Raw genomic sequence first — 13,409 nt, forward strand, 5'->3', positions numbered from 1 at the left:
ACACACATTCATCACTAACTAATGGATATTCACTTTAAACAGTTGTTGTGTGTATAACTGCCTTGTTTAAATAAAGATGAACACTCCTTATAATGACAATTCATGATTTAACCTCAAACTGAATGTATCTATCTCAGTCCCAGGTATGCAATTAAAACATGGATGGATTTGAAAAACGAATGTCAATTGGTTTCTACGGTAATTGACCTCTCATAGTATAACTTAAGTATGTATGATTTGATAATGTGTTGTTTCCAAAGGGTCCTTTTCCGGCTCCGACACTCACGTTTGTCGCACTGGGCCCCTCTCCATCCTGGGTGACATTCACACCTGCCTGTCACACGGTGGCAGCTTGTCCCGTGGCCGCACTGACACCTCTGCTCACACCCTTCTCCATGGAGACCATCTGGGCACCCTGCAGCACAGACACATGGGTGGTGTTCAGTAGGGCACAACGTAGCAATATGATTTAGAAACGGTCTGAAAACGAACATCTGTGTTCTTATTTGAAAAATACAGGTAGGACTTCCACATTTAATTATGTTTCAAAACGTTTTCTCCCTTCAGAACATGACCCAACTGCTCTCTCCTTTAAAGACAGAAACAGGTGATTGGGTTTATCTCAATAGTCATTAGTGGCTTTCTTTCCTCAACTCCTGTCCTTCACCAACACTGAACAGGGTAGCAGAATGCATATCTCTACGTTGGCTTCTGACAGACTGCTTTCACCTATCCAAAGAGATGAGGGAGGAAGCCAGTCTAAACTATTGGGATGCACCTCTTGCATTTGGAAGCAGTGATGTCAGGTCACTTGTCTGACAGTGCTCTCCAGTCCAGCCAGGGGGACAGCTACACCCCCCAGTCACTCTGTCACACGCCCCTCCGTTCTGACAGCTGCAGGTTTGTGTGCACCCCTCTCCATAGTGCCCCTCCCCACAGTCTAGGAGAGGCAGAGAAGAGAGGCCTCAGATCACACAATATATCCACCACACAATGAGCTGAATCCTAACCAGGAATCCATGTTACTGACTCGGGCTTTCTAGTAAATCATGCATTGATGCCAATGGGAGATTTGCACAATAATTTGATCCGAGGTTAGATTTGGACCAAGGTGAGTACAGCTATGAACGCCCTAAATCCTCTGGTTGATTTGACCTCCAGGGACAGAGGGGGTGGCCTCACCCAGCTCGCAGGCTGCTCCAGTCCATCCTCTGGGGCAGGAACACTGGCCAGTCACGCTGTCACAGAAGCCTCCATGCTGGCACAGACACAGCTGGGAACAGTCCTCTCCATACCTCCCAGCAGGACAGGCTGAACACAGTAGTACACACACAAACACACAAACACACAAACACACAAACACACAAACACACAAACACACACAAAATACATTTAATCAGAGGATGTCATTGTTCAATACAATTCAGACAGATAGAACTGAGGATGAGGATTCAGTTAGGCTGCACTGAATTTATGTTCGAAAGCAACTTACACAGACCAAACACGTACAATTATTCTATTCATACACTCACCAACTGCTGTGATATTTCATCGTAATTGGAATAAATTAATATTAATCACCTATCACTTGCTGTTTTAGGAAATGTTTTGCCGAAAGATATTCTGGTAGAAGGGAGATTTCAGTTCCATGCAGAGCTCCTGATGTGCTGGGTTAGTTTAAGGTTAGTTTAAGGTCAGACTGGGCCCTATACTGGGTTGACCGATGAGCCACTCACCCTCTTGGCATCTGGCTCCGGTCCATCCGGCTCCACAGCTGCAGCGGCCGCTGATGTGGTTACAGGTGGCTCCATTCTGACACTCACAGCTCCGGCTGCAGTTCTTCCCGAAACCACCCTCAGGGCAGGCTGCCTCCCACACAGGACAGGATACACAGTCATATACTTAAATACAAGTCATCATTTTATACAATAGCACTAATATGAAGTGGTCTGCTCTACTGGAAGTCTGGACACAGATATACTACAGCAGGAAAATAATCCAGTAGCAACAGGAAACAGGATTATAATTAATAGACGTTTTTCTAAGGGGTGATACATTTTTCTTAATGGAATGTCATGTCTGAAATGTCAAAAGTGGGAAATACAAAGTTCAGAAGCCATTTTAAACCTCAAACACACTACAAGTTTTAAATGTCCTGCGTCGGAGGAATGTAATCCTGCAACAGGATGATCAAATTGAAAACTTTGTGTATTTAAGGTTTAAAAAGTCTTCTGACGTTTGTCATTTCCACTTTTGAAATTTCAGACTTGACATTCCATTAAGACAAATGTAGACAAAAAAAATGTCCATTAATTACAATCCACATAATAATTCACATTTACTCTTGCTGCAGGTTTATTTTTCTGCTGTAGCAAACTGGCTCAAATGAAGATCCTACGTCTGTCTGTATATGGTTTAGCCAATTCCTTTTGTCATTCAAGACTGACATGGGACACGATGGAGTGGTTGACTGAACCAGAAACATATCTGATCGATGGAGAGATATGCCTTCAACATCCTTGTCTTGTATTTCTTGCTTGGGATATGGCCAAATCCATACGTTTGCACGTCTGTATAGAGCACATTCATTTGACCTATCTGAACTCGTCGCTAATGTCTGAAATGAAATTACATTTGAGTAACGAGGGAGAGATGGGGGAAACAAACTAACCACAGCAACTTGTCATTAAGCCACGCAAGTGGGTTTGGGCTGACTCTTGGCTTCGGGTAATCAGGACCACAAAACATGCTTTGGGGAGACCAGGCCCTCTCGAATAAGAATTGAGAATGACATGGTCTGATCTTTAAGAGGGCATTTCACTAGATCCATTAAAACGGCATGAAGACTTTAGAGAGCAGTGAATAGAGACTTTGCATGACAGTACCGAGGGTAAAACTGATGGTCCTAAAACGTGGATGTATTTATCCAGAATCTGACGCAATTAACGATGTATGCTGGAGGGACATCCTACCAGCCCCCCTACACCCCTCCCACCCCTTACGCATCCCTAAAAAAGGAATTGGCAGGGTATCGTTAAAAAGATAATTGTTTTCAAACACATGGGAGATGGTATTTAGGGTGAGAGGATGCCGTGATGGGCCGGTAGAGAGGCTCCCTCACACCCCGTTTTAATGATGTGGCTACCCTACCCAGAATGCAGTGTGGTCCCGACCAGCCAGGGGTGCAGAGGCAGGCTCCTGTGATGTGGTGGCAGCGGGCACCGTTCCTGCACTCGCACATCTGGCCACATTCAAGACCGTAAAACCCGTCCGGGCACACTGCAAGCCAAGATAAAACATCCTCTGGTTAGGGACTGGCAGCTTCCCACACAGAGGTAAGGATGCCAACTTTTTCCTCTCTCTCTTTCTGTGTCGCTGTCTCTTTGTGTGTCTCTCTCTGTCTCCCTCTCTCTCTCGTTCTGTGTCTCTCTCAGTCTCTTCCTGTGTCTCTCTCTTTCTCCCTCTCGCTCGCTCTTTCTGTGTCTCTCTCGGTCTCTTTCCCTCTCTCTTTCTCTCTCCCTCTGTCTGATCTCTCTCTCTCTCATCTCTCTTACCACCTACCAAAAATACCATATGAAATTGCAGTACCCTGCTCTAGCAGTTCATTTGTGGAGCGTCTGCATTCGTTAAGTGAGCTCACATCCCACATGTGAGGAGTATCCATGCCACATCAAAGCCTGCAGAGACACGGGGGCCGGGCCTCCCCCTGAGGGGGTGGGAGAGAGGGGCACACACACACACCAAGGACTGGTAATTAGAACACCTGCTGGGTCCACAGGCCCGTCGTCAGGGTCTGGGGTCCCAGCCCAAAACAAAGCCAGGTTACTGCATGCGGGGCGCACACACACACACACACACACACACACACACACACACACACACACACACACACACACACACACACACACACACACACACACACACACACACACACACACACACACACACACACACACACACACACACACACACACACGGTAGATAGTGCATAGACACATTCAGTATATAATGCATATAGACACTTGCACACATACACTCCTGCTACCACTGGTGTTCAGTAATGCCAGTGGCCCAAGTCTGTTTTCCATTCATAGAGAGAGAGAGCAGGGGGAGCTGATAGTTGAAGAGCTAATAGTTGAAACTGTCTGTGGAGTCAGTAGACAACCATGGAGTTTAGTAAACATATTGTCTGTGGCCCAGAACAGGTCCACCAGTGATGTTATGGAAAAACCTTGTATAAATGTGGAGGGATGAAGAGGGGGCTTTCCCACTGTGCTGTAAACATTGCCTAAACGCTCGACTAAACTGTGAAACAGGCAGGAATTCCGGTGTTTACTCAGTGATTCTCGTTGATTGCTCAATTTGTCACCGAAAAGTGCAAGATCACAGAGCAACAGCTCTAATGACAACACTTACTATCAGTTGGTATGTTAAGAGCAGTTACTACAACACAGGCACAGCATCATTTATGTCTTTGTTTGGGGAAAAGCTGCGCTCGCTTGGCTGTGTTCCTGATTGATTAACAGATGCAGTAGGACACACCTCCTTTTAGCCCTAGTGGTGTGTGGGGAAGGCTGGCACTGGTTTGGGCACTGACTGCTGCTCAGTCTGAACATATCTCTTGTTCCAATTGACCCAATGCCAAATAACCCATCTCATATGCTGTACATACATTGGTACTTTTGGCCTGACCGTGCCTTTTCTCTTAGCCTGGTCCCAGATCTGTTTGTGCTGTCTTGCCAACTCCTATGGCCATTGTCATGCCAAACATGAGCAAAGCATAGGAGTAGCCAATACAGTACAAATACATCTGGGAGATCAGGCTACTTTTTCCCACGCTGCCACTATAATCTGCCTATGTGGTGGTTCTACTATAAAGTTATACTCTCATTACAGCCTGAGCAGGGAAGATAATGGATCCATCTGTGTGTCTGTGGTGCTGTTTGTCTGTGGTGATGTGTGTCTGTGGTGCTGTGTGTCTGTGGTACTATGTGTCTGTGGTACTGTGTGTCTGTGGTGCTGTGTGTCGGTGGTACTGTGTGTCGGTGGTGCTGTGTGTCTGTGGTGCCGTGTGTCTGTGGTACTATGTGTCTGTGGTGTCGTGTGTCTGTGGTACTGTGTGTCCGTGGTGCTGTGTGTCCGTGGCGCGGCGTGTCTGTGGTGCTGTGTGTCTGTGGTGCTGTGTGTCTGTGGTGCTGTGTCTGTGGTGCTGTGTGTCTGTGGTGATGTGTGTCTGTGGTGCAGGGCTATTTTTTAAGGCGCTGGAGCCCACATTTATTTTTCAATTATGTTATTATTTCTCAATCAAAGTTTGTACCAACAGATGCACCTTAATTCAATATTTACTAATAATATACAAACTGTATATTTTATGATATTTTTATATTTAACCTTTATTTAACTAGGCAAACCAATTAAGAACAAATTCTTACTTACAATGATGGTTTTACCAAGAGGCAAAAGGCACCCCGATGGGGACGTTGGCTGCGATGAAAAATAACATGTAGGACAAAACACACATCATGACAAGAGAGACACCACAACACTACATAAAGAGAAGACCTAAGAAAACAACACAAAATGTCAGTAACACAACATGACAACAACATGGTAGCAACACAACATGGTAGAGTATCAGCATAAACATGGTACAAACGTTGTTAGGCAAAGGACAAAGGGCAAAAAGGTAGAGACAACAACACGTGAAGCAGCCACAAGTGTCAGTAAGAGTGTCTATGATTGAGTCTTTAAATGTAGAGATGGAGATAAAACTATCCAGTTTGAGTGTTTGTTGCAGCTTGTTGCCAATCATCTGCATGCCAATCATTTGATCTCAATCAGTTCCATGGGAATATGAATTTAGATCTTCTTGAAGGACTGTTTCTAAGTGAATTAGAGCTGATGGTGTTTTAAACTATTAGCCTTTCTTGTATTTTGTTTCAATCAAAGCATAGGCTATCCTACCTAGTGTTGCGCGCTGTTGAGTTTTGGCTGCATTAGAACAAAAACTGTGACTATTCAGCTACAACAAGCGTCCTTGAAGCTCATGAGCCCCAAGTCCATAACAAACTGTTTTGAGGACAGCTGTTTTAGCAACACCTCATAGAGTTTTCTGTCTTTGGCTGTTCTCGTTAGGGAGTGAAGTTTGTGCATCATAAGGGTTACATGAATACAATCAAACCTCTCTGAAATTAAAATGGATGGCCCTCCCTTCAGCAAAATACATTTAACCTTTTCTGACCCGGAACACAAAATAATCATTTAAACATACAGTGGATAGCAGAGAAGATGGCTAAAATATTGCCTTTATAGTATAAACATTACATGAATCTATTATCGTATTTGCAGGGCCGAGAAAAAAAATGGCCTTTTATAAACATTCCATGCAATTCAATTTTTACCAGATTTTTTTAAAATATCACACAAATGACCGAAATTACAGGCTAAGAATGGACAGAGAGAGAGGCCTATGTGTTCATCTATCATATTTCTCCATTGCTAAATCAGTGTGTTTTGTTTGCAAACTGTCCCCGTTCGCAAATAATTACATCTGAGACATCATTAGGTATCTGAGCATGCTACATTCAAAAGTTAGACCTACCTTTCCAACCCAGACAGAGTAGGCCTACCTTTCCACCCCAGACAGAGTAGGCCTACTTTCCCAACCCAGACAGAGTAGGCCTACCTTTCCACCCCAGACAGAGTAGGCCTACCTTTCAACCCCAGACAGAGTAGGCCTACCTTTCCACCCCAGACAGAGTAGGCCTACCTTTCCAACCCAGACAGAGTAGGCCTACCTTTCCAACCCAGACAGAGCAGGCCTACCTTTCCAACCCAGACAGAGTAGGCCTACCTTTCCAACCCAGACAGAGTAGGCCTACCTTTCCAACCCAGACAGAGCAGGCCTACATTTCCAACCCAGACAGAGCAGGCCTACATTTCCACCCCAGACAGAGCAGGCCTACATTTCCAACCCAGACAGAGCAGGCCTACATTTCCAACCCAGACAGAGCAGGCCTACATTTCCACCCCAGACAGAGCAGGCCTACATTTCCAACCCAGACAGAGTAGGCCTACCTTTCCAACCCAGACAGAGCAGGCCTACATTTCCACCCCAGACAGAGCAGGCCTACCTTTCCAACCCAGACAGAGTAGGCCTACCTTTCCAACCCAGACAGAGTAGGCCTACCTTTCCAACCCAGACAGAGCAGGCCTACATTTCCACCCCAGACAGAGCAGGCCTACCGACACAGAGATTTATTTTTTACTGTTGGCTACTCTTCCATGGCTTAACCCAATGAGAGGTCACACGTTTTTCCCTAAAAGCTGTCTGGGTTTAAACATATTCTATTGTACAGAAAGTGAATAGCTTCATCAATTCATAGTGACAGAATTAGATTACTTCACAAGTAAAGTCCATTCTTTATCTCCTCGGCTATAGAAGGTTGTAGCTCAGCCTCTGAATGTCAAAGAAGCAAACAATGATATCCCCTTTGCCGATATTTTACAGCTTGTTTCTAGTATTGCGGACCAAAGCTATAGATCACTTTACATAATCAGATCGGTTTTATTTTCTTCAAATTCTTAAAGCTAACAAGGGCTAGGCCTGTGCTTTTTCTAATTTTCTTTAATAAAAGGAAGTCCTATGGCATACTCTCTCATTAATTTGAGTCTTGGTTTGAACTTAATAGCCCTTCACTGACATAGAGGTGTGCTATTTAAAGAGTGCATGGTGGGTGGAGGAATTGACCGACAAATCGATGGATATAGCAGCTCATAGCCTAATTTTGCCTGTCAAACAGGTAGTCCTACCTCTAATTTCTTAAATAGGAAGAAATAGGCTCCAACACAAAGCCCTTTCGTTGTTAGTAAGTCTAATTAAAATGATGGTTGAAATGAATTATGCCTTCATGAATTTGCCTACTTTCAGCACCATGAGCTGTCCATTTCTGATTGATTGTGCTGTGGCTGCTGCTTCAAGTTTCAGCACCACAATGTAAATGACTTAAATCTGGCTTATTGTGAGGTTAATAACTCTGATAAATACATCAAGGGCAAGAAACATATTGTTTTTATTCAAATCAATTACAGTAGTAGTAAGCTATTAAAGTTGACATCCGGTCCTCCGGTTATCTTCGGGCTCTCCTTCTAAAACTGAACAGAACATAGGCTATAGGATAATATAGCATTTTCTGGAATAGGCCTAATAAAATAAAAGTCTTTGTTCGGCAGCACAAAAGAAATGATGCATCAGCATGATCAGAGTAGGCTGGGGCTCAGGTTTGGAATATCCATTACAGTGTGTAATGCAGCCTCGTTTTATTTACACCATCCCACTGTTGTATAAGACTCAGGACGGAAGTACATTTTCCTTGAAATATAACTTTGCTCTGTGCCTCCCCTGAGCATGCACTTCATAGCCTATAGCCACACTAAATAAACTATAGGTTTGATATTGTGCGCCCAGCAGAGAATCAGAAATGAGCGGCGATTTACAGCATAATAAGCAATTGATTCTAAAACACTTAGAAATACTGAAATTTCATCAATTACAAATTACAGTGCCTTGCAAGTAATTCACCCCCCTTGGCATTGTTTCTATTTTGTTGCATTACAACCTGTAATTTAAATGGATTTTTATTTGGATTTCGTGTAATGGACATACACAAAATAGTCCAAATTGGTGAAGTGAAATGAAAAATAAACAACGGAAACTGATGCATACATATGTATTCACTCCCGTTGCTATGAAGCACCTAAATAAGGTCTGGTGCAACCAATTACGTCACATAATTAGTTAAATAAAGTCCACCTAAGTGCAATCTAAGTGTCACATGATCTGTCACATGATCTCATTATATATACACCTGTTCTGAAAGGCCCCAAAGTCTGCAACACCACTAAACAAGGGGCACCACCAAGCAAGCGGCACCATGAAGACCACGGAGCTCTCCAAACAGGTCAGGGACAAAGTTGTGGAGAAGTACAGATCAGGGTTGGGTTATAACAAAATATCTGACATTTTGAACATCCCACGGAGCACCATTAAATACATTATTGAAAAATTGAAAGAATATGGCACCACAATAAACCTGCCAAGAGAGGGCCGCCCACCAAAACTTACGGACCAGGCAAGGAAGGCATTAATCAGAGAGGCAACAAAGAGACCAAAGATAAGACTGAAGGAGCTGCAAAGCTCCACAGCAGAGATTGGAGTATCTGTCCATGAGACCACTTTAAGCCAAACACTCCACAGAGCTGGGCTTTATACAGTAGAGTGGCCAGAAAAAAGCCATTGCTTAAAGAATAAAATAAGAAAACACGTTTGGTGTTCGCCATGTGGCAGGTGGAAGAATCCCCAAACATATGGAAGAAGGTATTCTGGTTATTAAGGTTATTCTGGTTATTATTCTAAAATTGAGCTTTTTGGCCATCAAGGAAAATGCTGTCTGGCACAAACCCAACACCTCTCATCACCCCGAGAACATCATCCCCACAGTGAAGCGTGGTGGTGGCAGCATCATGCTGTGGGGATGTTCCCACAGCATCATGCTGTGGGAAACTGGTCAGAATTGAAGGAATGATGGATGGTGCTAAATACAGGGAAACTCTTGAGGGAAACCTGTTTCAGTCTTCAAGGGATTTGAGACTGGACGCAGGACAATGACACTAAGCATACTGCTAAAGCAACACTTGAGTAGTTTAAGGGGAAATATTTAAATATCTTGGAATGGCCTAGTCAAAGCCCAGACCTCAATACAATTGAGAATCTATGGTATGACTTAAACATTGCTGTACACCAGCAGAACCCATCCAACTTGAACGAGCTGGAGCAGTTTTGCCTTGAAGAATGGGCAAAAATCACAGTGGCTAGATGTGCCAAGACATACCCCAAGAGACTTGCAGCTGTAATTGCTGCAAAAGGTGGCTCTACAAAGTGTTGACTTTGAGGGTGGAATAGTTATGCACAGTCAGGTTCTGTTTGTTTGTCTTATTTCTTGTTTTTTTTTCACAATGAAAAATATTTTTTATCTTCAAAGTGGTAGGCATGTTGTGCAAATCAAATGATACAAAGAGCCTAAAAATCTATTTTAATTCCAGGTTGTAAGGCAAAACAAAATAGGAAAAATGCCAATGGGGTGAATACTTCTGTAAGCCACTGTACATCCTCCTATGGATTAGATAAAACAAATACTAAACCCTCCCCTTGACTGAAATTGAAAAATAATCACCCTCCTCTATTTTCCTCCAGGTACCCATTCTATAAATTTAGATCCATCTCTTAAGTCGGATTTGGCCCGCTCAAAGTGAGCGAGTGAGCACAGAGCATGTTGGACCAGGAAAGAGCTCGCAACCCAGCGCGTTCCCAATACTCACCCTACTTTTGCCACTAGTTGCTGCAGTTCGGCAGTGGACTCAGCGAATTGGTTACCTCTAGGCTGCTACACATGTTTTCCTCCAGACGAGGCGCTTGGCATTCAGGCCAAAGCGCTTAGTCTTTGTTTCATCAGACCAAAGAATCTTCAGGTTCTTCAAACTCCAAGCGGGCTGTCATGTGCCTTTTACTGAGAAGTGGCTTCCATCTGGCCACTCTACCATAAAGGCCTGATTGATGGAGTGCTGCAGAGATGGTTGTCCTTCTGGAAGGTTTTCCCATCGCCACAGAGGAACTCTTGAGCTCTGCCAGAGTGACCATCGGATTCTTGGTCACGTCCCTGACCAAGGCCCTTCTCCCCCGATTGCTCAGTTTGGCCGGGCGGCCAGCTCTAGGAAGGATCTTGGTGGTTCCAAGCTTCTTCCATTTAAGAATGATGGAGGCCACTGTGTTCTTGGGGACCTTCAATGCTGCAGAAATGTTCTGCTCTACCGACAATTCCTTCAACCTCATGGCTTGGTTTTTGCTTTGACGTGCACTGTCAACTGTAGCACCTTATATAGACCGGTGTGTGCCTTTCCAAATCACGTCCATTCAATTGATTTTACCACAGGTGGACTCCAATCAAGTTGTAGAAACATCTCAAGGATGATCAATGGAAACAGGATTCACCTTAGCTCAATTTCGAGTCCCTTAGCAAAAGTCTGAATACCTTTGTAAATAAGGTATTATTTACATAAGTAACTAAATGTGGAAAAGTCAAGGAGTCTGAATACTTTGTTTGTCATTCTATCGTTTTCCATGGAATTTTTGTGGTAACTACAGTGCCTTGCGAAAGTATTTGGCCCCCTTGAACTTTGCGACCTTTTGTCACATTTCAGGCTTCAAACATAAAGATATAAAACTGTATTTTTTTGTGAAGAATCAACAACAAGTGGGACACAATCATGAAGTGGAACGACATTTATTGGATATTTCAAACTTTTTTAACAAATCAAAAACTGAAAAATTGGGCGTGCAAAATTATTCAGCCCCCTTAAGTTAATACTTTGTAGCGCCACCTTTTGCTGCGATTACAGCTGTAAGTTGCTTGGGGTATGTCTCTATCAGTTTTGCACATCGAGAGACTGACATTTTTTCCCATTCCTCCTTGCAAAACAGCTCGAGCTCAGTGAGGTTGGATGGAGAGCATTTGTGAACAGCAGTTTTCAGTTCTTTCCACAGATTCTCGATTGGATTCAGGTCTGGACTTTGACTTGGCCATTCTAACACCTGGATATGTTTATTTTTGAACCATTCCATTGTAGATTTTGCTTTATGTTTTGGATCATTGTCTTGTTGGAAGAAAAAATCTCCGTCCCAGTCTCAGGTCTTTTGCAGACTCCATCAGGTTTTCTTCCAGAATGGTCCTGTATTTGGCTCCATCCATCTTTCCATCAATTTTAACCATCTTCCCTGTCCCTGCTGAAGAAAAGCAGGCCCAAACCATGATGCTGCCACCACCATGTTTGACAGTGGGGATGGTGTGTTCAGGGTGATGAGCTGTGTTGCTTTTACGCCAAACATAACGTTTTGCATTGTTGCCAAAAAGTTCAATTTTGGTTTCATCTGACCAGAGCACCTTCTTCCACATGTTTGGTGTGTCTCCCAGGTGGCGTGTGGCAAACTTTAAACAACACTTTTATGGATATCTTTAAGAAATGACTTTCTTCTTGCCACTCTTCCATAAAGGCCAGATTTGTGCAATATACGACTGATTGTTGTCCTATGGACAGAGTCTCCCACCTCAGCTGTAGATCTCTGCAGTTCATCCAGAGTGATCATGGGCCTCTTGGCTGCATCTCTGATCAGTCTTCTCCTTGTATGAGCTGAAAGTTTAGAGGGACGGCCAGGTCTTGGTAGATTTGCAGTGGTCTGATACTCCTTCCATTTCAATATTATTGCTTGCACAGTGCTCCTTGGGATGTTTAAAGCTTGGGAAATCTTTTTGTATCCAAATCTGGCTTTAAACTTCTTCACAACAGTATCTCGGACCTGCCTGGGGTTCTCCTTGTTCTTCATGATGCTCTCTGCGCTTTTAACGGACCTCTGAGACTATCACAGTGCAGGTGCATTTATACGGAGACTTGATTACACACAGGTGGATTGTATTTATCATCATTAGTCATTTAGGTCAACATTGGATCATTCAGAGTTCCTCACTGAACTTCTGGAGAGAGTTTGCTGCACTGAAAGTAAAGGGGCTGAATAATTTTGCACGGCCAATTTTTCAGTTTTTGATTTGTTAAAAAAGTTTGAAATATCCAATAAATGTCGTTCCACTTCATGATTGTGTCCCACTTGTTGTTGATTCTTCACAAAAAATACAGTTTTATATCTTTATGTTTGAAGCCTGAAATGTGGCAAAAGGTCGCAAAGTTCAAGGGGGCCGAATACTTTCGCAAGGCACTGGAAATAGAATTAATTTAGAATTTATCAGAATTCATTTTCCAGAAATATTTTGACCAGCTCTGTGTATTCTCATGTTGAAGCGAGTCTGTTTTACTGAGGCAGCACTACAACCCTGGTGCTGTCTCTGTGGAGCTGTCTCTCTGGTGCTGTGTTTCTGTGGTGCTGTGTGTCTGCGGTGCTGTGTGTCTACGGTGCTGTGTGTCTGTGGTGCAGTGTGTCTGGGGTGCTGTGTGTCTATGGTGCCGTGTGTCTACGGTGCTGTGTGTCTGGGGTGCTGTGTGTCTGGGGTGCAGTGGGTCTGGGTTGCTGTGGATCTGGGGTGCTGTGTGTCTGTGGTCCTGTGTGTCTGGGGTGCTGTGTGTCTGTGGTACTGTGTGTCTGGGGTGCTGTGTGTCTGTGGTACTGTGTGTCTGGGGTGCTGTGTGTCTAAGGAACTGTGTGTCTGGGGTGATGTGTGTCTGGGGTGCTGTGTGTCTGGGGTGATGTGTGTCTGGGGTGCTGTGTGTCTGGGGTGCTGTGTGTCTGGGGTGTGTGTGTGTGTGTGTGTGTGTGTGTGTGTGTGTGTGTGTGTGTGTGTGTGTGT

The 13,409-nt window shown here is 44.0% G+C and overlaps 1 protein-coding gene across 2 annotated transcripts in view; it reads right to left on the reverse strand.

The window, feature by feature from the left end:
- Positions 1–13,409, reverse strand: part of LOC118381499 (multiple epidermal growth factor-like domains protein 6) — a 108,773-nt gene that overhangs the window by 13,549 nt on the left and 81,815 nt on the right. The window contains exons 24-28 of one of the 2 annotated variants that reach the window (XM_035768471.1): positions 3,151–3,279; positions 1,737–1,865; positions 1,183–1,311; positions 779–940; positions 287–415 (exon numbers count right to left, since the gene is read on the reverse strand). In XM_035768471.1, the coding sequence (XP_035624364.1) occupies positions 287–415; positions 779–940; positions 1,183–1,311; positions 1,737–1,865; positions 3,151–3,279 (678 nt within the window). The remainder of the gene's footprint in view (positions 1–286; positions 416–778; positions 941–1,182; positions 1,312–1,736; positions 1,866–3,150; positions 3,280–13,409) is intronic. The other variant, XM_035768526.1, reaches the window with a different exon arrangement.

Source organism: Oncorhynchus keta, chromosome 1 (genome assembly GCF_023373465.1).
Source record: "Oncorhynchus keta strain PuntledgeMale-10-30-2019 chromosome 1, Oket_V2, whole genome shotgun sequence".
Classification (NCBI taxonomy): Eukaryota; Metazoa; Chordata; class Actinopteri; order Salmoniformes; family Salmonidae; genus Oncorhynchus; species Oncorhynchus keta.